Source organism: Chiloscyllium punctatum, chromosome 16 (assembly GCF_047496795.1).
Source record: "Chiloscyllium punctatum isolate Juve2018m chromosome 16, sChiPun1.3, whole genome shotgun sequence".
In the NCBI taxonomy this organism is placed as follows: domain Eukaryota; kingdom Metazoa; phylum Chordata; class Chondrichthyes; order Orectolobiformes; family Hemiscylliidae; genus Chiloscyllium; species Chiloscyllium punctatum.
In genome coordinates, this window is record NC_092754.1 from 31,884,981 (window position 1) to 31,909,377 (window position 24,397).

Here is a 24,397-nt window from a genome sequence, read left to right on the forward strand (position 1 = left end):
GAGCAGCTATGCAAAAAGTAGTGTTTTCAAATAAACCTACTGGACTATAACCTGGTGTTGTGTGATTTTTGACCATTAGGGAAGGTATTCCAGGGTTTTGACCCAGTGACACTGAAGGAATGGCCATATATCTCCAAGTCAGGATGGCGAGTAGCTTGGGGGCGGAACTTGCAGGGGGTGGTGTTCCCAAGGTAGGTGTGAAAGATGCTTACGAGAACAGAGAATATTAAACTGAGACTATTAACTCAAATTAAATCGTCAAATGAAGAAATCAGATTTAAACTTGTAGGAGGTAAATTTAGAATCACATCAGGTAATTCCTCGTCAAATTGGACGTGATAATTGCTATTTCGGGTTTTACCCCCCACCCCCCCACCTTTGTTTGTTATTGCCAGCGTCTTGCTTTTAAGTCTACTTTGTTGGCATTAAATACTTTCAGTAAAATGCAGACCCAGGGTGAAATGCTAGATTCAGTGACACTTGCTGCCTGATTGCGCCGGGCTGCGATGCCTTCACAGTCGAACTGCAAGTTAGTCCTCCCAATCTCCTACCAGCAGGAAGACTGTCCCTTGGGGTTTCGGAAGCAGAAGGATGGACAGACTCTTGGCTCGGCCTTTTTCTTTAATTAATCTCCTGAGGCGAGAGGAGAAAAACCGGTGAAGTTAAAAGGGTCTTGCACCGTTTTCCCGGGGGGATAACTCTGGCATTGCGAACCATCGGGACCCCTCACATTCTCACTCAGCACCAGGTATTAAGAATTTGCATTATCCTTTTGTTTTGGGGGAGGGGGGAGGTAGCGAATTGCAACATGAATGTAACACAATAACACAATCGAGGCACAACCACTTCCTCGGAGAGGGGGAACCCGCTCCTTAAAAGTCCACAGCAGCTGAACTCTTCGCTCATTTCATTGGGGGGAATTGGAGCTGACTGGGCTCCCTTCTCAATCTGACGCGAAGGGATGTCTTGAAGGGGCTAAATCGCAAGAAATCCGTGGATTCGTCCCCCCCCCCCCCACCACCCGAAACGCCGGCCGCCCCTCTGTCTGAGGTTGGCGGTTTGGTGCTGGCCGCAGGAACACTTCCTGGAATGAAATTGATCAGCAATAAGGAGGATCGCACAGAGACATTGGGATCAGAGCGGGCCAGAAAGAGAGAGAGAGAGAGAGAGCCGGCAGGTCCTCGTTTACAATCGGATCTGAGCGAACCTCCGCCACTCTTTGTGCTCTTATGGCTTGCGGTCTCAAAGATGAGTTGCTGTGCTCTATCTGCCTCAGCATCTACCAGGACCCCGTGAGCTTTGGTTGTGAACATTATTTCTGTAGGAAGTGTATCACTGAACATTGGAACAGACAGGACCACAGCTCCAGGGACTGCCCCGAGTGCAGGAGGACGTTCAGAGACCCCTTGCTCTCCCCCAGCCTTAAGTTGTCTAATATCGTGGAGAGGTACAGCGCTTTCCCCCTGGACGCCATCCTGCAAGCCCAGAGGAACTCCTTCCCTTGTAAGGACCACGACAAAGTCAAGCTGTTTTGCTTGAACGACAAATGCCTGGTGTGCTTCTTTTGCGACGAGCCTGCTCTGCACGAACAGCACCATGTCACCAACATCGAGGAATCCTTTGAAGAAATCCAGGTACCTGTCTGCGACTGGCGCGCTATCTTCCCTCATAATTGACAGCGCACTAATCTAAATGGGACTCTAATCCAAAGAAAGACCAGTATGTCACATGCAAGTGGCGTGTTGTTTGTAAATGACATTTGTACCAGCTGAGTGTGCAATATTTACTTAACAAAGAAAAAGAAACCTCGCCAACTGAAGAGAGAGGAGAAAGTGAGGACTGCAGATGCTGGAGATCAGAGCTGAAAATGTGTTGCTGGAAAAACGCAGCAGGTCAGGCAGCATCCAAGGAACAGGAGAAGTTGGACGCACTTTCCTCATTCCTGAAGAAGGGCTTATGCCCGAAACGTCGATTCTCCTGCTCCTTGGATGCTGCCTGACCTGCTGCGCTTTTCCAGCAACACATTTTCAGCAACTGAAGAGAGAGTCTGGAAAACTGTCTTTCCAGATGAATGTGGCAGTCAATGCACAGAGTATCCGGTTAGTCTGATGCTCTGAACTGTAGGTGGGGGTGGTGAGGGTGGGAGATGAGGACACTACTCCACCATAACCTAAATATATCCTGCCAGACAAATGCTTTCCAGCCAGGGGTTAATTGAACATTGCAGAATCCAGCTCACAACACTTGGAAAGAGTATTAATGAGAAAAAAAAGTATTTGCCAAATCCTCCCTTCCTTGGAGGGGTGGGCAGGAAGAAGATTTTCTGATTTCAGACCAGGTACAGTATGTGGAGCAGGATGATTAGCTGACATAGTGACACTGCACCAACTTTGAGACACAATTTTTCACAAAGTGCTTTGATTTCTGAACTTAACAATAAAATCTCCATCCTCCTCAGCTGGTAACTTGCTAGGGTGCTTTTTGGAAGGAAGGAGGCAGGTTTGGGCAGCTGGGAGGCACAGGTGGAGAAATCCTTACCTGGTGCCTTGGTTTGCTGGCTGTTCTATTTCTTTTCTTCAAGGCTGAGTCTTGACCGACTGTGTCGGGAAGTGACTTTAAAATGGAAGTGCTGGAGCCCATTCTCGTTCTTGTGGTCATATCCAGGTACCTCCATCAGGGATCACTGTCCATTGACCTTTTGGAGGTTCCGTCTTTTCCCTGAGTCTAGGCAAGCTGAATCCAATTGCTACACGTCAGCATTTGTTCAACTGCTTTCACAGCCTCAGGACGTTTTTAAAGTGTTTTATAAGGCACCTCTATTTGGAAGTGTGGTCTTGGTTGTCACGTAGGAAATGAGGCAGGCAATGTGTGCACATAAACAGCATTGTGGTAATGAGCAGCTAATTGTTTTATTGTGATACTAGCCAAGGGATTAAACATTGCCCAGGACTCCAGGGAGCTCTGCCCTAGTTTCTTTTTGACTGAATGCCATGAGATGCCTTACATAGGAGTGGAAGTAAGGCCATTCAGCCCATCAAATCCACTCCACCACTTAATCTCTGCTGATGGGCATTTCAAGTGCACTTCATCACACTCTCCCCATAGCCCTTAATTCCTTGTGAGATCAAGAATATATCAATCTCTGCCTTGGAGATATTTAACATCCTGGCCTCTACTGCGCTGTGTGGCAATATGTGCCTGAGAGAATGGTGGAGGTGCAATTTACAGTCTCCTCCAAAAGATGACTCCTCTGAGTGTTCAGGACTCGAGCAGCATTAGTCCAAACATGGTACTTCAGGCTGTAGAATGGAACATTGAATCCACAACCTCCAAAGCAAAAATGCAATGCCACTAAGTTACAACTGATAAATTAACTTGTGGATACTCCATGATTGAATAATGGAGTCCATTGGGATGGACAAATCCTCAGTTAGACGGGAATCGAGGGATATGGAGAGCAAGCAGGAAAGTGGAGTTGGGTTACAGACAAGCCATAATTGTAATACATGGCAGAACATGTTCAGTGGGCTATTTGGTGTATTCTTGGTCTTATTTTCTGTGTCATGGTAGTTCAGCAGAGACTGGAAATGAAGCTGAGGAACTTTCTGAGCCTCTTGGTACAGTTCTACACAGTCTCTTTTCCTACTCATTTCCTGATTGTTTCCCACTATTGGTTAAAAATAGTAAGTGGTTAATGGATTGAGATTGGGTCATGGCTGATGAAATTATCAATTATATTTCTGCCTCCATCAAAATTTTATTTTGTCTGTAAAGTGGAATGTATTGCCTGTCAGTACATGCTGAGGGCAAGACTAAATGATATTTAATGTACGATTTTATTTTCACTTCATATTTCCTAAAACAAGGGACCAATGGAGGGATTATCCATCACTTCAAAATGGCCCTTTACACACAGATGCAGCCTATGACATCAACTAGGCTATGACAGACTGCAGGATGCATTTGTAGATAATGGGGCTGGGGGTTCTTTTGCCAAATACCTTAACTCTGGTAACTGACTCATGAAGTAGTTTAAACATTTTCTTCCAATCTGGTTTGGTTTGCTTTATTAGTCCATCATGTGATGTTGGCATTGCTGGCTGGGCCAGCATTTATTGCCTGTCCTTAGCTGTCCTGAGAAGGAGGTGGTGGTGAGCTGCCTTCAGGAACCACTGCAGTCCAGTTGTGAGAATCTCTGCCAGTAGGTTACATGTTCCCATGTATCTGCTGCTTTCCTTCTTCAAGATGTTTGGAAGGTTCTGTCTCTGGTTTTTGGCTGATTTCTGCTATAGAGCATGTAGGTGGCACAATTGACACTGTCACTGGACTGTGTGAATATGGTGTCAATCAAGTGAGCTGCTTTGTCCTAGACTACTTAAGCATTGTTGGAGCTGCACTTATTCAGGCAAATGGGCTATACTCCATTGCCCTCCTGACTTATACCTTTAGGATGGTTTTCAGGTTTTGGGGAGGTGAGAGGCAGCAAACTCATGCAGGATTCCTATCCTCTGAATAGCTCCGTAGCCCACACCTATAGTGGTGTTGCTGAGCCACTTTGATGGACACTGACGTCCTTACAGCCAGAGTACAATGTGTGCCTTTGCCTACCTCCAGATGGTTAACATAGGAGAACTGATCCATTCACCATTCTGATGATGGGACATTGTGTGTAAGGTATGATGCTGTGAGTGTGTCAGACTGTTGCTTGCTTAGACTGTGATACATCTCTGGGAGAAAGTGAGGACTGCAGATGCTGGAGATCACAGCTGAAAAATGTGTTGCTGGAAAAGCGCAGCAGATCAGGCAGCATCCAAGGGGCAGGAGAATCGACGTTTCGGGCATAAGCCCTTCTTCAGGAAGCCCTGAAGAAGGGCTTATGCCCGAAACGTCGATTCTCCTGCCCCTTGGATGCTGCCTGACCTGCTGCACTTTTCCAGCAACACACTTTTCAGCTGTGATACATCTCTCCCAGTTTACTAAAGCTCATTTGAATAGAACAGCAAATGACCACCAGGCTCATCTATGCTTACTGTACCATGGGGAGTGCAAGCTTTAACACCATCCTCCCCAGTCTGAGCATCTTTTTTTTTTGTTCTGTAGGCTATGTAAAATCTGAACTTTTGTTGTACTGTCCATCAGATAAATGCAGTTCCTTTATTATTGCTTAGCATATGTGTTTTTCAACTTCATTGTTTAAAGGCCCTAACTTGTTCAGTTACTGAAGTGTGAACTGTATATCCAATAGTCCATTATGCCAGCCTAAATAATGAGTGCTAGTAGATCATATGGCAGTGGGACATTTTAATTATAAGCCTGATTCCTTGCTTTCCAACAAATGGAGCTGTGGTTATTGATCAGGAGGTGGAATGTCCACTTTTTGGACAATATTTGCTGGATAATCCTGAGTATGCAAAGAATTCTCCTGATGACCAAATTAGGATTGCCACTCGGGCCTGCATCATGGTACGTGTGCTTGAAGCTACATATTATATGTATGGGGACCAACATGTACATTCATGGGTCATGCCTCAAAACTTGAATAGATGTCAGCCATTCAGTGGTTCACTTTGCGGCCAACTGTCAACCCTACTGATATGGTCAATGTCTTAACCAAAATTCACAATTCCACAGATAGTGATGGGTTTGGCAAAATCCATTGACCATTTGAGCATATCAGTAGAGTTGACAGTTGGCTGCCTCAATCCATCTTCTGTTTTACAGAAGCACTGATTATAAGCAGACTATTTGTACCCAAGCTCTGTTGTTTGTCTAGCTTATGTTCCATCTTAATGCTGATAATGCTGGGGTGTTCTCACCATGAAGAGTCTCAAGTTAAAAATCTGTTTTGGGATGATATGGCAATTTGAACTAGCTTATTTGCTAGACTGAGAAGGCACTTTTGCTGCAAAGGTAATGCCTTCACTTGTATGCTGGGGCCAAAATCTTCAAGGAGTCATGACTGGACACAATTGCAAAATGTAGACTTCTGCCACATCTACTCACTGGACTTTTCTGAATGGTTGAAGAGAACTAGCAAGATGCTGGTGTTTGTGATACATTTGGGGCACTGCTGTACTAATGAGTGATTAACCTTATCCACAAGTTGTGTAATCTTGCTACATTCTGAATTGCTTCTAATAAAATTGTGCATTTACAGAAGCTCGGATAGCTCTGAAGATCCACCCTTTGCACTGCAACTATCAGAATTCTGGTGGTCAGAATGATGGCCATGAATCATCGCTGATGAATCCTCAACAATAATATTTCACCACAGAGGTGAATGCTTCTGTTTTTGCAGTAGCAAAGGTCTGAGGGTAAGAGAGATTGGGGTGAGACAAAAAAATTGCAGATGCTGGAATCCAAAATAGACGGGCAGGAGGCTGGAAGATCACAGCAAGCCAGGCTGCATCAGGTGAAGTTGACATTTTCAGGTGAAACTCTTCTTCAGAGATTGGGATGCCAGATAAAAAGTGATGAGATTAATGGGCATACATCTCAAATGTCTTTATGATTTAATGTCAAGAGTAACCTTTTCCCCCACAACTCTCCTCTGAAATAAAAGTAAAGCAGGAAAAACCACCGACAAGCTGGGCAAATTTATTGTGTAGTTCAGGTGTCTTTTGCCCACTTCCATATCACTTGTTTGATCTGCCCCCAATTTTAAAAAAAAAAGTGCTGATCTTTAGCTTGGCTTGCAGTCTTTTTCAAGAGTTAACATGACTCCGATCCTCCATCTGAGGAAGGGACACTCCCCTCCTGTCTATTTTTCCACTCGAGATATCCACACTTGACACAGGACTTTCTGAAATCCCAACTGTTGTCGCTTCTTTATTTGAGTAAAATATGCCAGTTGAGAAAGCAAAGCTGATCACTGGCTTCCAATTGAAATCTGGCTCATATTCAAATTGATGACTTTAATGGGACAGTTTACTTGAGATGCGGCTGTACTTTAGCAAAATGCCATTGAACTAATATTTATAATTCTCTAGCCATTATATATTTTTTAAAGAAAGCCCTCCAGCTTGCAGTGAGCAATACTACAGACAACCCCTCAAGCTTGTTCCACCATTCAAAGATATCTTCCATTTTCTTACCCGATTTCCCCAAGTCCAAAATCTCATTGATCTTGTCCTCGATCATACATAATGGTAGGACATCCATAGGCTTAAGGTGAGAGAATTGCAACCAGTGAGTCCTAAATGGCTAACCACTTATGGTGAAACATCCTAAGTGTAGATTCTCATTATTACTATGTCTATCATTCAGTCCTCTTCTACTTAGCTGATGAGACTGTCTGCCTGCTCATTACAGAAAGGCTGGATGCATGTACCAGCACCCATGGAGACAAGTTCAAATCTGCTCATTTATGACCGGCTGATACTGCATCAAATCAATTTCTCTTGGCTGTGAGCACTGGACACCAGGAGTGGATTTGGTTGGTTTTCAGCTGCAACCATCTGCTGTCAGGTAGTTAGAAAAGATCATATGGTGCCATTATAAAGATAAGCAAGAAAGTTATCCTTCATCTCCTAGTCAATATTTATTGCTGAAATCAAAAACCCTAAAACAGATTATCTCTTGAATATTTCATTTTTTTGGAAGTGAGCTGAGTACAAATTAACTGCTACGTTTCCAGCATTACTATTATGCCCATGCTGCAAATAACTCTATGATAAACAAATGCTTATTTACTCTGGTCTTATGACTACAAACAAAGTGCATTCAGTCAAGGCTAATCAGGCTGTTGCCCATCTCCATTGCTTGGGCTGAAATGCAGAAAGGCTTTCCATTGAAATACGGTGGGTAAACAGTTAAGCTGCCTCACTACTTGGTAGGGTATTTGGGAGTGACTGGGTTCCAAGGGGAAATGTAGAATGCAATACTGCACCAAGGCCTGACTATTTGATTTAATTCTCATAACATTTTAGCAAATGTCAAAATTCTAATGGCACCTTTATCTGGTAATCTGTATCTCGTAATCTTTATGGATGGTATGCCTGAATGGATGTTTTGACCAGGACATTGGTGTGGTGTCCTCTTGAGATCTACAGGACTGCAATCATATGGACAGTACCATTTGCACCAAGACTTTGGGTTCTGGTTCCAGATGCACTGAGACCCAACATATTGAGGAGAAGAAAAGGGATGATAATGGGCGAGACAGTCCCTCTCCCTCTCTGTGAAATGCCACTTCAGCGCACCTGTCCCAGAACTGACAAATTCATCCGCTTCCCCTGTTTGTAATTTTGTTTTAATTCAAAATCCACAGGAAGAACATATATCGAAGGAGTGTGTGTTTTCAAACCAAAATAGTGTTGAGATGTTGATGTACTTGGTCTGTGATTGTGGATTGATCCCAGCTGTTACTGGAGGGTGCTTCTGAGCTATCCTGATGATATACAGTGCTTCTATTAACAAAAGTCTTGACGTGTTTTATTGTCAGTGCTACATGACAGTTTCAATACCCTTTTTGTTAAATTTATTAGGAATGGAGGGTGAAGCCTATAATTTCTTTTAGAAAGCCATAAACTTTTTTTTTCTCATTTGTTCTTTTTAATTACTCGACCCCTGTAACTAAAGTAACTGTTTCCCTCTGTAGATTAAAATCACTTTAAAAGAAATTTTCTTCCTAAAACCTAGCTCCACTGCCTCAAAGTGCTTTAAAAATATTTTGCAACATGATTGCCTATTACAGGTAGGCAAAACAATGTTTTTGGGTTAAGCTTCATTTTTAGGATTTGAGCATGTAATCTTGCTTCCATTGCAGTGTCATTTGGAGGGTGTGATGCATTGATGGAAAAAGTGTTCTTTAGGTGAAATGCTAAAAAGAGACTCTGATTGCCATGTAAAGGGAATATTAAGGATCTACTGGTACTGTTTATGGAGCTGGGAGAAATTTCCTTTGTCCTGTCTTGTGTTCATCCCTTGAACAAGATCATGGAGAATGGATTAACAAATCATTGCTGTTGGTGGACTCTTCCTGTGTACTGCTGAGCTGTTGAGGGAAGAATCCTGGAAACTGTGGTTCAGGGTTACATCAGGAGCTTTATTTTAACAATTAATAAAAATACTGTCTTTTTTTTTTAAAATGAAGATGTTTATGGTGACTTTTAGCAGAGTTGATTTGGTGCAGAATATCTCATGCTTTTGCCAGTCTGCTCTACCAAAGCTCTAGCAAGGCCACAGGATCTGGAAGAAATGTGGGAGGGAAGGAGGGGGAGAACTGGTCGGCTCAGCAAGATTGTGTTTGTTTAACTTTTCTTATTTGCAAAAGCTGTGCTTCATCCTGCACAGTCACTTATGAAAACAGCAGGCATTTTGGAATGCACCCTTGTTCGTTCTTGTGCACCAATCTGGGAGAGCTGACAGAACAGGATATTCCCCAGTCTCTCTCTCTTTATTTTCCCCCCTCCTAATTATTTATTTCTAATTTTCTCTGCTTCTCTCCTGATGCCACTGAATTTTTCTTGTGGAAATGTTTCCACAGTGACCCATAGTTGTTTTATTACCTCTGCCAAGGGGCCATATGGTGAATTATGGCAGTGATATTGACTGTGTAAGGCACAGCACAATCCTACTGCATCAAAAGGGGAGACAGGAAATGGGACCGTCAGTGGGAACTTACTGGGAGCCAGTTAAAAGTAGCTACAGCTTCAACACAAACTGGGTCTGAAGGATAGCAGAGAAGGTGATCACCGAAAGATAGAGCTTGCATTAGTAGCATCCTGTTGTATATTGAAGCATGCAGTTGATAGGCTACTTTTAGGAGTTATTTGGGTCTAATGTAGGAAGGTGGATAATGAGTCCTAATCAATGAGGGACCCTGTGTGTGTGTGTGTCTGTCTGTCTGTCTCCTCTGTCAGACAGTGGGTTGGGCAAATCAGAAGGTAACCTGCCATCAGCCAGAACAGAAATCGACCTCATGCTGTTGGTTTACATTGGTTAGCTGGACAGCTGACCTAGTGTAGAATGATGCTAACAGCATGGGTTCAATTCCTGTACTGGCTGCGATTACCATGAGGAACTCTCCTTCTGAACCTCTCCCCTTGCCTGAAGTATGGTGATCCTCAGCTACCACTGTTTCTCACTCTCACGGGAGAGCAGCCCTGTGTTCTATAGTGACTTTACCTTTATTCAGAACACCCACTCATCGTCCAGTCAAATTAACTCACCGATTCTCTATGTAAATGCAGTAGCAGCAAGGGCAGGAGAGGGAAGCATGACCTGTGTGGTGAAGCAGACTCAATGGGCCAAACAGCCTCATTCTGCTTCTATATTTTATGGTCTTACGGGTTTTTTTTACAGTATTGAATGTCAACCTGTGAGAATGTCCTGTTTTCATTTAAAAACCATATTTTGCATCAACTAATATTGGGCAAACTAGACATCGTCGAAACGATGGGACCTCTGACATCACAATCCTCCCTCACAATTGCGCTGAATTATTGGCCAATAACATGAATAGACTCATGAAAATGAGCCAGGTGTCTTAGGTCGAATGTCTCTCTCCTATTCTGGAGAATTCCTGTGTCTTCTGTAGCGAAAGGGACTTCTATTTTTCTCAAAATGCAATACCCTTGTTAGATAAATTAAAAATTAATTGCAAAACTCAGCTGCAATGCTGAGGGAACAACTGCCACTGTCTGTTACCATATTTTGCAAAGAGTGTGGCTTAGAATAAAAGCAGTAATTAAAACTGAGGGAGCCAGCTGACATCCATAAACCATGATTGTGCAGCTTGAGTGAAATAATGGCTTCTTTTGCAACCCAGCGATTTTAAATTAGGGCCTTGTCTCTCACACTCAAGCAGGCATTCCCTGTGTGTGCTCAGTGTTGGATACAGTGCTCCAAGTATTAAATTACTAAATGAGGGGCATTCACCAGTGTGGGCGAATGGTTAAGCAAACTGCTGTTGAAATGCTATTTTCTGAAGGAAGGATTTGATTCTACTGGGTTTTTGTCTCCTCCTTGAGGGCAGTACAGACTTGTGATTTGGGGTCCAGGGGCAGGGGTGTGGACTTTGTTTTCTGTCCTCTGACATCCCACCCTCATGGCTTTATGCATGTTGAGTGCTGGCGAGATATTGGGCATTGAGGGCTTTTGGGACATCGTTATTCATTGGTCTGCTCCCGCAGTGCAGGGATTCATTCAGCCCATCCAGTCCACTCTGAAGAGCACCTCAGACTGACCCTGCTACCCTATCCCTGTAACCTTACTTTTCCCATGGCTAATCCACCTAGCCTGCACATTACAGGGCAATTTAGCATCTTTGAACTGACAGAGGAAACCGGAGCTCCTGGAAGAAACCCATGCAGACACGGGGAGAATGTGCAAACTCCACACTGTCACCCTAGGCTGAAATCAAACCCAGACCCCTGGCACTGTGAGGCAGCAGTGCTAACCACTGAGCCACTGTGCTGCCCATTGTCATTCTGTCTTGTCAAGATTTATAAAGTGAATCCTTTTTATAACCTGCGGGATGGATGAGGACCGGATCAGAGGTAGTAACGCTTGTGATGAGTGTAAATTTGCATCCAGACTGGCGCTGAAGAATGACATGAATGTGAGGGGCTAGCGAGTTTACTGTGGAGCCTATACACTAGCAGAAGAGAGTAAATCTGAAGGAACAATTTGGCCAGCTACCTTTCCAGTTACCATTTGACTGGGTGTTTGTGTTTGAGAATCCACCTCCTTAGCAACTTGTAAACTTTTCACTGCACTCATTTGAGTATATGAGGCAATGAAGCTAATTTAATTCAATTCAATTTAATTCTTCCACTGGGGGCTACACCTCCACTGTAATTGATGTGAGGTAATGTAATTCAGGGAAGAAATGGAACTGCAGAGAGCAATTCAACCAAGACTTGCCTGTGTGCAAAAGTTGGCCTGGTCTGTCTCCTCTGAGTGTGAATGATGTCAGGCTGAAAGAGATGGGACGAAAGTCAAAAACCCGAGGTGTTTTTACTCTGCGTTCTCCAAAATTTGCTGTAGCATATGGTGAGACCTTCTAGGCAAAGATCACTCACTAGGAATTCAATAAAGTGTGAAGGCTGTGCAATTATAGATAATACAGCTGCTTGAAACAGCAAATGAAAGAAACCTCTGGACAGTTCAAGTGTAGGACATTGCCTATTCAACACTCACTTCGATTAGTGCTGGTCTGTCTGTCTGTCTGTCTATCTGTCTATCTATCTATCTATCTATCTATCTATCGACAGTGCACCTTTCGTACAGGAGCAAGGTGAGGAGCGTAGATGCTGGAGATCCGAGCAGAGAGTGTGGCGCTCTATGTTTTGTCTGGAAAGGAGGATGTCACAAGTGAACAGCGTATGAAGAGCAGAAGCAGGGAAATAAAAAAAAAACGACAGAGTCTTTGATTAAGTGCAGGACAGGAGATGATTAAATGAGCGATGTTAGTGTAGGAGCAAAGAAAGCAATGATAATCGAAATGGGAGAAACAACAAATGGTTCAGAGGTCTGTGAATTGCTATGGCAGAGGAGGAGGATTTGACAAAGCTGCAAAGGCAACAGTGGCCAAGAAGTCATGGCAGTCAGATTGTAACTGCATCACATTGAACCACATTTGCATTAGGAGAGCTCATTTTGATGTGCAGCACTGATGATTGCAGGTCTGCTGCTGACAGTGAGAATTAACCTGAGCTGATGATTAGAGTATTAAGAGTGGCTGAAGCGTTATGTTTAGTTCCCAGCAGTGTATTGGTAGCTGGACAACAAACTGGTCCAGTGGTGAGTTTGATTCTTCATTAATTATAGGTCACATGGTGGATCTGGATGGTATAATAAGAGCATTGAGGTTACCAGCATTGCATGAGGATTCCAGCAACTGTGACCATACAAAAGCTGGAAACCTCAAAAAGCTGCAGTAACAGTCTTTATCTTAGCATTGTAAGCAGCCTGGTCAGTATAATCATTATCCAATTAAGTTATTAAACAAATGCATAGAAGTCTATGTACTACATAAAGAAGAGCACAGTGCTCTATAATAAAGTTAGTCAAGGATTCGGTGCAAAATTGCTCTCAGGACTAGGGAGTCTGTTTTTTAAATTGCAAGTTTTTCCCTCTGCTTCATATCAAATTTTTATGATCGATTTCAAAAAGATGTACTCTGTGCTTGTTTTTCTTAGATTTATATCTTGAATGCATTTGGGTTTTCTGTACAGTATAATTTCTTTAAAGGTTACCTCAATGTTTCTCTGACATGTTGACTGCTTCAATCCAGCTCACAGACACACTGTCAGTCTGCCAGTCTCTGCTCTATTCTTTTGCGCTTCAACTCCAAATTGTACCCTTCACAACCTTCAATCCTAATTTACCATGGTCTTCCCCTCCCTCCACACATCATTCCTATAAAACCAGTCTCTGATCACCTTCTGCGTCTAATCCTATCCAAAGTAACTTCCTCAGTTTCTCCCCTCCTTTTTCCCCTAAAACCTTTTATTGGTATCATCCTCATTTCAATTTACCTTCTCTCTCTATTTTTTTTTGTTTTGTTTCCCTATCCCCATCAATACTGACCACTTATGAATGTTACAGCTGACATTATTCCCAGAAGGAATGGGATTCTGCTTGGAGTCTTGAGGACAGAGGGACCCTGGTGGGGGTTAGTGCCATCTACAAATGTAAAATGGGCCTGTAAGAAAGACCACTGAATTCAAGAATGGATGCTTGGTATGCATTCTCTGCTTGTATATGGAGAAAACCCACTTGCAAGGGGTACTGGAGGCAGTGTAAATGTTTGAAGCTAGCCACAACTCTGGCCCAAGCCACCAGTAATCAGGAAACTGGGGTCAGTAGGCAGATTCAGTAGAAAATTCAGGTTGTTACTCAGGTGCAGGTTCTTTTTTTGGTTAATGGAATGTGACTGCATTGTCAAGATCTTTTTGTTGCCCATTCCTAATTGCCCTTGAAGGATAGTGATGAGCAACTTTCTCAAGTCTCTACCATCCATATAGTATTGGTATATCCAAGTGTTGTTAGAGGGGGGGAGTTTAGATTTAGATTTTTATTGTCGCATTGACACAGCAACAGTGAAGGAGCGGTGATAAAGTTATAGGTCAGGATGCTGTGTGGTTCATGGGGAACATGTAGATGGTAGTGTTCCCATGTATCTGGGATCCTTCTGCACATTAGAGGTGGTAGATTTTGAAGCTGCTATCAAAGGAAACTTGGCAAATTGCTGCTGTGCATCTTGTTGCCACCCCTGATGGTGGTGGAAGAAGTGAATGTTTGAATGTGGTGCCAATCAAGAGGGCTACTTTGTCCCTAGATGGTGTTGGGCTTCTTGAGGATTGTTGGAGCTGTACTCACCAAACTAGTACATCACACTCCTGACTTGTGACTTGTAGATGGTGGAGTCAGAAGGTGAGTAACCCATTAAAGAATTCCCAGCCTCTGACCTGGTTTTGTAGCCACAATATTTATATGGCTGGTCCAGTTAATGGTGACCAGCAGGATGTTAAAAGCAGGAGATGGTAATCCCTTTGAGTAACAAGTGGAGATGGTTAGCTTCTGTCTCATCAGAGACTACCATTGTCTGGTGCAAGACATTGATGAGGTTCTTCACCATTTCCTTCAAGTATCTGCCTGTAGGCAGCAGTCAGCAGCACGGCCTTCTATTATTTTGAGCATTGCAGCAGAGTTAATTCCTATTCTTGCTCATGGTGGAGGGATAGTATACTGTCACCGATAACAGAGCAGTTAGCTAATAGGAAGCAGTTGAAGGACATAGCTGGTCACTTTTGGGTCAGTAAAATGTAATCTATGGTCTGCCATGGGATCAGTACTAGGGCTTCAATATTTAAATCTGTATGTGACCAGTGGTTAGCACTGCTGCCTCACAGCGCCAGGGACCCAGGTTCAATTCCACCCTTGGGTGACTCTGTGTGGCGTTTGCACATTCTCTGTGAGTTTCCTATGGGAGCTCCAGTTTCCTCCCACAGGCCAATGATGTGCAGGTCAGGTGGTTTGGCCATGCTAAATAGCCCCACATTGTCCAGGGATGTGCAGGCTGGGTGGATTAGTCATAGAAAATGTAGGATTACAGGGCTAAGGTCAGTGGGGTGGGTCTGGGTGGGATGCTCTTTGGACCGTTGGTGTGGATGTGATGGGCCAAATGGCCAGCTTCCACATTGTAAGGATTCTATGATTTGGAAGAAAGGAGTGAATATATGATTGCTAAATTTGGTGTTGATGCAAGCATAGGTAGGAATGTAAGCTTTGAAAACGTCATAAGAAATCTTTTTAAAGTGCTATATATATATATATATATATAGGGGTTATGAGTGGGCAAAAATTTGGCAGTTGCAATATAATATAGAGATTGAGTTTGTCATCTTTAGCTAGGAGAGTAGAAAATCAGCATATTAGTTAAATAGCGAGGGACTATAAAACCCTGAGGTACAAAAGGATCTAGCTTTCCTGGTATATCAATCAACAAATATTCATATGCAGGCAATTCAGAAGGCAAATGGAATGTTACCACTTATTGCAACAGGGATGGAATATAAAAGTGGGGATGTTTTGCTGCAGTTATATCGAGCATTGGTGAGGCTACAGCTGGAGTGTGGTGTATAGTTTTGGTGTCTTTATCAAAGAAATGATCTAAATGTATTAGAAACAACTCCAGAGATGGTTCACTTGAGTGCTTCTTGGAACGGAGAGGTTATCTTATGAGAAAAGATTGGACCGAAGGGACCTATATTCATTGAACTTAGCGGATTGAGAGATGACCTTACTGAAATATAACATCCTGATTAACTTTTACAGGGAGGATGCTGAGTGGATGCTCCCCCTTGTGAGAAAGAGCGGTCGCTCCATTTAAAAATAAAGGCTTTCCCATTTAAGATACAGATGAGGAGGTATTTTTTGAGTGTCATGAGTCTTTGCTCTTTTGAGGAAGAGAATTCGAGTGCAGTGAGGTTATAGAATACCTTTTCTGTCAAAGGTAGATTTGTGACTAAGGGGAATCGAAGGTTATCTGGGCAGGCTTGAATATGGAAGGAAGGCCATGATCAGATCAGCTATGATAGTAAATGGTGGAACAGACTCAAGCAGCTAAATGGCCTTCGCCACGTCCTAATTTGTATGCTCATATGGTTCTATTCACAACCATTAGCTTTCTAGCAAAAGAAAACCTTGGCTGATTTGTTCCCTCTTCAGTTCAGAGGGCAGACACCAATTATAATTCTCCACTATAGATCAGATAATACTGTACAGCCTGGGAATCAAAAGCAAGACCTTTAGATCAGCAGGACTATATTGCACAATGCTTTTCCTCCTTAAAAGTGTTTCCACTTTCTTATCAGGCTTTGAGAGGGTTAGTTCTAATCATCATTGTTGTGCAATTGTCTTTTTATGCTTTCTTCCTGGTCTTGCCCTAGAGAAATCAATTAAGTCCGCGAGTTTACACTAAGTCTAATGGATTCACATGATCAATAGCTTGGCCACCATGAATAATGCCAACTCCAGCTATAAACTTTGTACTGTGTGACCTTTAGTGCACCAGGGCAGACGTTTTAAGGTTGCATTAGCGAAGATCCCAATGCTTTTTTTTTCCTCCTCATTAAGTTGACCAGTTTGGCGTGAAGTGCACTCTACATGATTGCTCAGTGTTTTGGAGGGGGGTGGGGATGCTTCCTTTAATCAAGTATAAGGTCTCACACCCGAATGACTTCACTAAATTGTCTTCTGTGAAAAGGACCCTGGGAAGAAGATTTAACGCAATACAGCCCTATTGCTTTGTCAGCAAATCAAGTGAACCAGTGACATCTATAATCACAACAGAAAACCATCAGTTGGTTGAAGGATGTTGTGCTCATCAACAGTATTTTAGTTTGCATTGTCAAGCAAATAGTGAGTCTTCCTGAGCACTAAGGTTCTAGCTTCAGTCCACAGTTCATGTTATGTGACCTGATCTTTTGGCTTGTGGGGGGAAAAGTAGATTTGCTACTACAGGGTTTTGTCTCTGGGTAAAAGTAATGAGAGAGTGCAATAAGGGAAATTGGTCAGGCTTCTTGATTACTTGTATGCCAGTAAGGAATCAGAATAATAATCAGGAAAAGGTTAAGGTTGAGCTATGCTATTCCCCATGGTTGAACAGCATTCATTTAGTCTGATGTGGCAGGGTCACTTGGACTGGTTACTGGCGAGTTGTATACCCCTGTCTGAATTAGGAATTTTTTGCAATATGAGAACAGGCAAAGACATCTTTAATCAGAGATAGGTGTTAGTTACCTATAGTAATGGGTGAGACGCTATAGCTTATTGCTTTCTGCGTTTGCTATTTGCGTGGGTTTCCTCCAGGTGCTCTGGTTTCCTCCCACGGTCCAAAGCTATACAGATTAAGTGGATTGACCATGCTAAATTGCTCATTGTGTCCAGAGATATACAGGTAAGATGGGTTACCCATGGGAAATGTGGCGTTACGGGGATAGGGTTGGGGGCTCTAGGTGGAATAGTCTTCAGAGAGCTGGTGTGAACTGGATGGGCCAAATGGCTTACTTCCACACTGTAGGGATTTTATGATCTGTCCCTTTAATTTTCATTTTCTTTCAAGTCATTGTGTGCTTTGTCAATAGCATAATCAACTTTGATCCATTTGAGTAGGCTATTTTCTTAATGAAAATTTGTTTCTTAAATATTTGCCAATAAACAGTGTAACATTATCAATCACACTGGACTGCAACACTGCATCATTCTTTTTTTTTCGCAACAGTAATGTTTTTGAATCAGCTGAGAGCCTTTGGTCATGGAGAAAGGTGGAAAATAAATTGTTTTTGTCTGAATGTTTTCTGTTTCACATAGGCTGTGATCAGTTGGTCAAACTACTGTCTGGTGTAGTAAACAACTTCAGCCTTTATTGCAGTGAAGGTTCCTGCTTGTGAGAAATAAGACTGCTGCAGTCCTTGCATCTGTGGAGCATTTCTGTGGATGAGGTTCTGTCTCAAGGCCAAGCTCAATAACATGAATTGTGCCTTGGGGGTGGGGGGGGAGGTTTCAGATTCCATCCAGTGTTCACTTTCTGGTCTCTGCAGCTGAATCCTGTAATTGCTAAGCCTGCAACGAGGCTGAATTCTGCCAATGTGTTTCAGTTTTTACAATATATTCATAGAGTCGTAGAATCATAGAGGTGTACAGCATGGAGACAGACCCTTTCATCCAACCTGCCCATGCTGACTAGATATCCCAACCCAATCTAGTCCCACCTGTCAGCACCCGGCCCATATCTCTCCAAACCCTCCCTATTCATATACCCATCCAAATGCCTCTTAAATGTTGCAATTGTACCAGCCTCCACCACATCCTCTAGCAGCTCATTTCACACACGTACTACCCTCTGTGTGAAAAAGTTGCCCCTCAGGTTTCTTTTATATCCTTCCCCTCTCACTCTAAACCTATGCCCTCTAGTTCGGGACTCCCCCACGTCAGGGAAAAGACTTTGTCTATTTATCCTATCCATTACCCTCATGATCTTGTAAACCTCTATAAGGTCACCCTTCAGCCTCTGATACTCCAGGGAAAACTCCAGCCTGTTCAGCCTCTCCCTGTAGCTCAGATCCTCCAACCCTGGCAACATTCTTGTAAATATTTTCTGAACCCTTTCAAGTTTCACCATATCTTTCTGATAGGAAGGAGACCAGAATTGCACTCCGTATTCCAACAGTGGCCTAACCAATGTCCTGTACAGCCACAACATGACCTCCCAACTCCTGTACTCAATACTCTGACCAATAAAGGGAAGCATACCAAATGCCTTCATCACTATCCTATCTACCTGTGACTCCACTTTCAAGGAGCTATGAATCTGCACTCCAAGGTCTCTTTGTTCAGCAACACTCCCTAGGACCTTACCATTAAGTGTATAAGTCCTGCTAAGATTTGCTTTCCCAAAATGCAGCACCTTGCATTTATCTGAATTAAACTCCATCTGCCACTTCTCAGCCCATTGGCCCATCTGGTCCAGATCCTGTTGTAATCTGAGGTAACCCTCTTCGCTGTCCACTACACCTCCAATTTTGGTGTCATCTGCAAACTTACTAACTGTACCTCTTATGCTCGCATCCAAATCATTTATGTAAATGACAAAAAGTAGAGGACCCAGCACCAATCCTTGTGGCACTCCACTGGTCACAGGCCTCCAGTCTGAAAAACAACCCTCCACCACCACCCTCTGTCTTCTACCTTTGAGCCAGTTCTGTATCCAAATGGCTAGTTCTCCCTGTATTCCATCAGTCTCCCATGGGGAATCTTGCCGAACGCCTTACTGAAGTCCATATAGACCATATCTACTGCTCTGCCCTCCTCAATCATCTTTGTTACTTCTTCAAGAAACTCAATCAAGTTTGTGAGACATGATTGCCCACGCACAAAGCCATGTTGACTATCCCAAATCAGTCCTTACCTTTCCAAATAGGATTCCGTCCAACAACTTGCCCACCACCAAGGTCAGGCTCACCAGTCTATAGTTCCCTGGCTTGTCTTTAGATTAGATTACTTACAGTGTGGAAACAGGCCCTTCGGCCCAACAAGTCCACACCGCCCTGCCGAAGCGCCCATACCCCTATATCTACCCCTTACCTAACACTACGGGCAATTTAGCATGGCCAATTCACCTGACCTGCACATCTTTGGACTGTGGGAGGAAACCGGAGCACCCGGAGGAAACCCACGCAGACACGGGGAGAATGTGCAAACTCCACACAGTCAGTCGCCTGAGGCGGGAATTGAACCCGGGTCTCAGGCGCTGTGAGGCAGCAGTGCTAACCACTGTGCCACCGTGCTTCTTAAACAGTGGCACCACGTTTGCCAACCTCCAGTCTTCCGGCACCTCACCTGTGACTATCAATGATACAAATATCTCAGCAAGGGGCCCAGCAATCACTTCTCTAGCTTCCCATAGAGTTTGTGGGTACACCTGATCAGGTCCTGGTGATTTATCCACTTTTAACCATTTCAAGACATCCAGCACTTCCTCCTCTGTAATCTGGACATTTTGCAATTTTGAGATTTCTTATTCCATTTTGCCCCCCTTTTTTTTCTCAACCTCCTGCGCTCATCCACCACAGATATGAATGGTTCCTGAAGGTATCCACTCCCACTGATTGAAGTCAGTTGCTTACACTGACCCATCAAATAATGGGAAGGAGATATTCCAGGATTGCATTTTGTTAGTGCCACAACCAAGCAAGAGACAACCCTGTCAGGATAAAGGGTAGAAATTGACTTAGTGTCCATACCTCTGGGTCAGGAAACTTGGGTTCAAGTCCCACCCGTTCCAAAAATATGTATCTCTGAATTTATTATTTACAAAATATCGAGAAATTGACTAATCATAGAATCGCTACAGTGTGGAAACAGGCCATTCAGCCCAACAAGTCCACACCAGCCCTCAGAATATCTCACCCAGTCCCAGTCCCCTATTATTCTGCATTTACCCCTGACTAATGCACCTAACCTACACCGCTGAACACCTATGGGCAACTTAGAATGGCCAATTCACCTAACACACACCACTTTGGACTGTGTGAAGAAACCAGATCACCTGGAGGAAGCCCACGCAGACACTGGGACAATATGCAAACTCTACACAAAACAGTTGCCCAAGGCTAGAATAGAACCTGGGTCCCTGATGCTGAGGTAGCAGTGCCAATCACTGAGCCACCGTGCTGTGCTTAAGTAACATTCTCACTAAGAGCTTGTATCTGGTTAGTTGGCTGACCCCACGGAATGAAATGGAAAACCAAAACGAAGCAGAATTATTTATGCACCGCTTTCAAAAGCATAAAATGAAGAATGCTGGCGGTATGTCAATGAAATTAGATTAATCTTATTTCAATTTGGATCTGGTCCAGGGTTTGTCATCTCTCTATTTTAAAGCACGGTTAAAGGGCGTGTTGTGCAGGTGGGTCATCTTTGTGGTTTCAAAAAATATTTCTCCATTTTGGAGAAAATGCCAGTTATGTTGATATTTTGTGCAGCAACTTGATGTACTGCTGACGTTCCTGAACTGAAGGGCAGTTGTTTGCCACAGTCAGTAAGTAAATAAACCAACATTATTTTAGAATAGACAGCAGGAATGCAATGCATGACTGAATCAAATAAGGAAATGAAAACAGTCCTTCCCAGCTCTTTCTATTCTGGGGCACAGAAACCTGCGGGTATTGGGGTGGAGTTCCTTCTGAAAAGTCACCTTTTTTATTCTCCTTCCTAATCTCTCGGTGCGAGGAATCAGTCGCACCTCATTTCTGCCTTATGCAGGCAATCACAACACGCGCCCACACAGGACTGGATTTTGAGGAGGCTGTTCCAGCAGGCTACATCGTGACTGTGGCATAGAAAGTTACAAGGGATCAGATTCCCAGAAACAGGGAGGATTCCAACATGGGAGATTAGAGGTAGGGAGCTCATTGCTAGGATATTTTCCTAATCAAGCTGTTACGGAGATGTTAGTAAACATTCTGGAGCAGATAGGCCTCCTGGCTCACAGGTAGAGACACTACCACAAGACAGCTTGTTGATATGCTTAATAACCCTACCTACATATAATGTAAATGCAATTGGACATAATAATAGGGTAGGGGGGAGGGTTAATTTTAGTGAAACTTGCACACGCCCCTTTAAACACTTTAAAAGAGCCTTGACTAGCTGACGTGCAGATGGACTGTCCCACACAGGGACAGCACAGGTTTGAATCCATCCCCCGCCATTCCCCATCAAACCACTCACCATCCTGACTTGGAACTGTGTCACATTTTTTTTCTTCACTGTTGCTGGCTTGAAATTTTGGAACTCTTTTACATGAGCACACCAAGGACTTCAGCAGTTTAAGAAGGCAGGACAATTAGGGATGGGCAAAAAATGCTGGCATAGACAGTGATGCCCATATTCCATCAATAAAATGTGGAAATTGAACCAGTCTTTCCCAGCACTTTCTGTATTTTTACACACTTGTGATGTTGGGTGGAATTCTTTCTGAAAAGTCTCCTTTTATTTTCATCAATTAGAGAAAGGGGAGGGCACATTGGAGGCTGTCTGAAAGGGAAGGGAGAGGAACAGGCAGTAGGGGAATCATCCACCCTGTCCACCAAGCCCTGGAGAGGATGCAGCAGCTGGATTGTGATAGCCTAGGCTCAATCGAACCCATCAAGGGCACTGAATAACATTGTGCAAAGGCAGAGGAATCTTCTCCCTGGACATGTTGCTGATGTAACAGAAATTCAGATGCTAGAAATTTGAACTGCAGAGCTTTCTCTTAAAGCCTGCAAGATGATTTCCTACTCTCCGTGCTGGCTGCCCTTGGAAGATGCCAGCGGCTTGTCTATGGCATACGGGCATCTTGGAATCAAAGCCAGAAATGCCCCCTCCTCAGCCACATCATCTAGTAACATCCCCATTCATGAGCTTGCAGCCTTGTAATTGGGTTCAGTCAACCACCATTGACCCTGGAATGAATCCCCGATGATTTCCAGGCCTGGTGGTGGGTCAAAATCCCAGCCATACGTTTGGGAAGTGATAGAGGGGCTGGTGGGATCAAGCTCAGGATCACTAATTAATTTTTTTTTCTTGTTCCACCATTTCCATCTCCTATGCCTTCATTACCAGCTCACTGATATCATTTCTTAACCACCTTATCCCTAAGATAGTTGTATTGGAGTTAAAGTGGAATGTACAATGCAGCCTTTATAATCACAAGTTAGTGCATGAGACCTGGAGCAAGGCCATTCAGCCCCTTTCTGTTCCCATGGTGATTTTTAAACCATTTTTTTTGTTTCCCTTTTGATACCCATATCTTACAAAAATCTAAAGCTTCAATAGACTCAGCATCAATAGTTATTTGCAGTTCCAGATTTCTGTTACTGTTTGTGTATATAAAGGTGGTGTAGGGTTCAAATTGTTTCCTTTTTATTTTCTCTTTTTGTATGGCTTATTTGTATTAAGACTGAGCTGTCCTTGTTCTGAATTCTGTCACCATAGGAATAAATTTCTCTATCTCAGCCTTTATATCCGTAAAATCACCTGTCACCTTTCTTTGCACTGGAGAATACAAATCAAGCTTATATGGCTTTGTGACATAACCCTGAAATTGGGAGAAAGTGAGGACTGCTGATGCTGGAGATCAGGGTTGAGTGTGTGGTGCTAGAAAAGCACAGCAGGTCAGGCAGCATCAGAGGAGCAGGAGAGTTGAGATTTTGGCCTTACGCCATCAGGAATGTCAAAAGAGGTTATGCTTGAAATGTCATTTTTTTACCTGCTCCTCGAATGCTGCACGACCTGCTGTGCTCTTCCAGCACCAACCACCACACTTCACCCTGATATCAGTCTGGCAGATACACTTCCTCTACAAGGCCAATTATATGCATGCTATGATGTGAGGGCAAATTGAATTTAGTATGTCAGTGTGGCCAAGGCTCTGAACAACTAACCATGACTTCCTCCTCTTTGTATTCCAACCATCTTGATAAAGGCCAGGAACCTGTTAGAATTTTCCTCAAGTAGTACATACGGACATCCCATCACTTTGCTTCTCTCCAAATGCTAGTCTCTTGCCCTTTTTTTTTTTGTCTTTTTCCTGGATGCTATTTGTCACAGTTTTATCCAGACAATTTCTTTATGTTGCTTTGTATCTTAACATTTCACCTATGCAATATTGCACCTCTGAGCATATTGCCACCTGACAACTTAGAAATACACCTCCCCTTCATTAAAATGCTGTATATGGTGAAAAGGCACTGCAGATCCCTAAGGAACGCCATTTGACAAATCCAATCAATCAAAGTACAGTTCTTTTATCCTGCACTCTGTCTGCTCCCCTTCAATCCATACCACAGGGTTGTCTCTAATTTCAGCTTTTAATCAATATTGCTATTTCTCCCTTCCATATGTTTACATGGAATCCATACAGTGTGGAAACAGGCCATTCAGCCCATCGAGTCCACACCAATCCTCCATCCCACCCAGTTCCACTCCTATCCTATTCCTGTAACCTTGCATTTCCCATGGCTCATCCTCACCCCTGGACACCGTGTGCAATTTAGCATGGCCAAACTACCTAACCTGCACATCTTTAGGCTGTGGGAAGAAACAGGAGCACCGAGGAAACCCACCCAGACATTGGGAGAATGTGTGGCGTTTGTGCACAGTTGCCCACGGGTGGAATAGAACTCGGGTCCCTGGTGCTGTGAGGCAGCAGTGCTAACTACTGAGCTATCATGCTGCATCTTGTTACAAAATTCTTATAGCTTGGAGTATTATGCCTGCAATAATGCATGGCTTGTTGTCCTCTTGTATTGCATTTTCATTTAAACTGAAGTTGCTTTTCTCTGGTCTCCTTCCTATAGGAATGGATGTTGTGAAACTTGAAAGGGTTCAGAAAAGATTT

General features: G+C 43.4%; 1 protein-coding gene across 1 annotated transcript in view; it reads left to right on the forward strand.

Moving 5' to 3' along the window:
* Window positions 1-593: 593 nt before the first annotated feature.
* Window positions 594-24,397, forward strand: part of trim62.1 (tripartite motif containing 62, tandem duplicate 1) — an 89,025-nt gene continuing 65,221 nt past the window's right edge. Inside the window, exon 1 of the mRNA XM_072586682.1 lies at window positions 594-1,634. Within this exon, the coding sequence (XP_072442783.1) occupies window positions 1,230-1,634 (405 nt within the window). The 5' untranslated portion in view covers window positions 594-1,229. The remainder of the gene's footprint in view (window positions 1,635-24,397) is intronic.